The sequence below is a fragment of the Caloenas nicobarica genome, chromosome 12, assembly GCF_036013445.1.
Source record: "Caloenas nicobarica isolate bCalNic1 chromosome 12, bCalNic1.hap1, whole genome shotgun sequence".
NCBI classification, from domain to species: domain Eukaryota; kingdom Metazoa; phylum Chordata; class Aves; order Columbiformes; family Columbidae; genus Caloenas; species Caloenas nicobarica.
Window position 1 is genome coordinate 399,178 of NC_088256.1, and position 2,894 is coordinate 402,071.

General features: G+C 51.0%; 1 protein-coding gene across 1 annotated transcript; it reads right to left on the reverse strand.

Annotated features, from left to right (window-relative positions):
* Nucleotides 1-1,410: 1,410 nt before the first annotated feature.
* LOC135993638 (olfactory receptor 14J1-like) lies at nt 1,411-2,373 on the reverse strand. Its single transcript, XM_065643649.1, has one exon. It carries the CDS (start codon nt 2,371-2,373, stop codon nt 1,411-1,413), a length of 963 nt encoding a protein of 320 aa, XP_065499721.1.
* Nucleotides 2,374-2,894: the final 521 nt, after the last annotated feature.

Below are 2,894 nucleotides of genomic sequence, written 5' to 3' on the forward strand. Positions count from 1 at the left end.
CCTTGCAGCCCCATGGGGAAGCTGGAAGTTGTTGTACCAATGTTGTCCTTCCCTCGGCCTTGCAAACCCACATCCCACGGTCCCAGGAAGAGCCCTGAGCCGTGTGTGAGGGACAGGATCCCCCTTCCCGTTGCCTGGAGGTCATGGCTTCTCCTTTCTGCTTCAGAAAGCAAACCAAGCGGTTTCTCACCATCAGAGCTGAAGAAAAGACTGAAAGGAGACCTCATGGTGTCTGCAGCCTCCTCACAAGGGGAGAAGGAAGGGAAGATACAGATCTCTTCTCTCTGGTGACCAGTAACAGAACCCGAGGGAATGGCAGGATGATGTGCCAGGGGAGGGTGAGGTTGGACATGAGGAAAAAGGTTCTTCACTTAGAGGGTGCTGGGCACTGGAACAGGCTCCCCAGGGAGCTGTGACGGCCCCAAGCCTGACAGTGTTCAAGAAGAGACTGGACAACGTCCTCAGCCACACGGCGTGACCTGTGGGGTGTCCTGTGCAGGGACAGGAGTTGGACTCCATGATCCCTGTAGGTCCTTGTGCTGCCTTGAAAACAATTTCATAAACAAAACTGGACTCACACTGAAAAAGGGGAGCCCTTTATGAAAGGGCAGATCTGCAAATTCTCTCTGTCCCAGCCAAGAGGTGGAGGTGTGATGGAGAGAGCAGGACACGATCCCTCACCAAGAGAAGCAAAGGACCCTGACAGGAGAATGCACATGGGCACAGCCCGGACCCTGCTCTACTGGTCCTGCAGGTCTCTGGCAGGAGGCCTGGCTGTGAGAGGACACTGCTTTGTGGCCCAAACCTGCACACCTACAGTTTTTAGCTTTTCAATCTGTCAGTCACTGTATTGGGAATGTTCTTTCTGGAAGGGCAGTTCTGAGGCCAGCTCTGTCACACAAGTGCCCATTGCCTGTCCCTGCCTGCGCTCACAGGACTGACACACAGCAGGACGGTGACCAAGCTGCCAGAGCACTCAGGCCTTGCACCAACACAAGGGATGAGAAGGAGAGTGTGGGAGTGGAACGAGAACAGCTCTGGAAGGCCAAGCGCTGGTGCTCCTGAGCAGAACACCTGTGCTGGTATTTCTTCCCTCCGCCTCTGCTCACAGGCACTTTGCCTTCAGCTTCACAAAGGTCTCAGAGGAAGGATCTCAGACAAACGACTCATTGCAGGGTCCCTTATTTTGTTCAAAACACAGAGAGCACGGGTTCCCATTTACACTGTCTATGAATCAAGATATAAAGGTAGTCAGAGAATTAGAAGTGGGCTTAATAATGACATTTCTTTGTGAGCAATATTATCACAGTCAAAAAGAAGCAAAAGCGAACAAGCCTGCCTCCATCTCCAAAACAACATCAACAACTCTCAAAACATAAAAAGGAGCAGCTGGACCTTTCATGAGTTATATCACAGGTGATGGGCAAAAGAGGAGCAGATTATTGCTTTTGAAAAGCATCCAGCCATTAGTTTCCTCAGGGCATCCTTGAGCTCCTGGTTCCTCATGCTATAGATGAGGGGGTTCACTGCTGGAGGCACCACCGAGTACAGAACCGACACCACCAGGTCCAAGGATGGGGAAGAGATGGAGGGGAGTTTCAGATGGGAAAACATGATAGTGCTGACAAACAGGGAGACCACGGCCAGGTGAGGGAGACACATGGAAAAGGCTTTGCGCCGTCCCTGCTCACAGGGGATCCTCAGCACAGCCCTGAAGATCTGTACATAGGACAGCACGATGAAAATGAAACACATAAAAACTAAACAGGCACTAACCACAATAAGCCCAAGTTCTCTGAGGTAGGCATCTGAGCAGGAGAGCTTGAGGATTTGGGGGATTTCACAGAAGAACTGGTCCAGGGCATTGCCCTTGCACAGTGGCAGTGAAAATGTATTGGCCATGTGCAGCAGAGCAGTGAGAAACCCAGTGGCCCAGGCAGCTGCTGCCATGTGGACACAAGCTCTGCTGCCCAGGAGGGTCCCGTAGTGCAGGGGTTTGCAGATGGCAACGTAGCGGTCGTAGGACATGACTGTAAGCATAGAATACTCTGCTACTATCAACAAGGCAAACAAAAAGAGCTGTGCAGCACATCCTACATATGAGATGGCCCTGGTGTCCCAGAGGGAGTTGGCCATGGATTTGGGAACAGTGGTGGAGATGCAGCCCAGGTCGAGAAGGGAGAGGTTGAGCAGGAAGAAGTACATGGGGGTGTGGAGGTGCTGGTCACAGGCTATGGTGGTGATGATGAGGCCGTTGCCCAGGAGGGCAGCCAGGTAGATGCCCAGGAAGAGCCAGAAGTGCAAGAGCTGCAGCTCCCGTGTGTCTGTGAACGTCAGGAGGAGGAACTGGGTGATGGAGCTGCTGTTGGACATTTGCTGTTTCTCAGCATGGGGCTCTGTTCAAAAAAAGGAAACAATAACTTAACATGAGGTCAGACTCCTCTGAGCAAAGCCACTCCATTTTTCGTATAAATATCCCCAAATGAAATGCATTTCCTTTCTCTGTTGTGTGCTGGCTGAGTGTGTCATGAGGAGCCGGACCTCTGCCCATGTGCTGGCAAGCAGTTCACTTTGCTGTGCTGTAGTGGGAACATGGGAGCTGGATGGTGACAGCTCTGACATTCACAAGCAATCTCATATTTTATGCACCGTTAATAGAAAAGTTCTATATCTGCACTCGTGACACTTAATAGCATGGGCTGCAGAGCAGAGGCTTAGTATGTCATTATAATAATTTTGTCTGTGTTTTTAATTTTCCACCATCACATCTCATGACTGTAGTTTTGCAGGGGTTGAAATCCTTTTTTACGTGACTGAAAATGTGAAGAGACTTGAGATAGGACAGGCAAAAGGGCTCATCACTCTGTGGCTCGGCGCAGAGTTAGGAGAGCAGA

What these genes read in the sequence shown, in the direction of transcription:
- LOC135993638 (XM_065643649.1), bottom strand. Translation starts at nt 2,373, where the DNA reads ATGTCCAACAGCAGCTCCATCACCCAGTTCCTCCTCCTGACGTTCACA.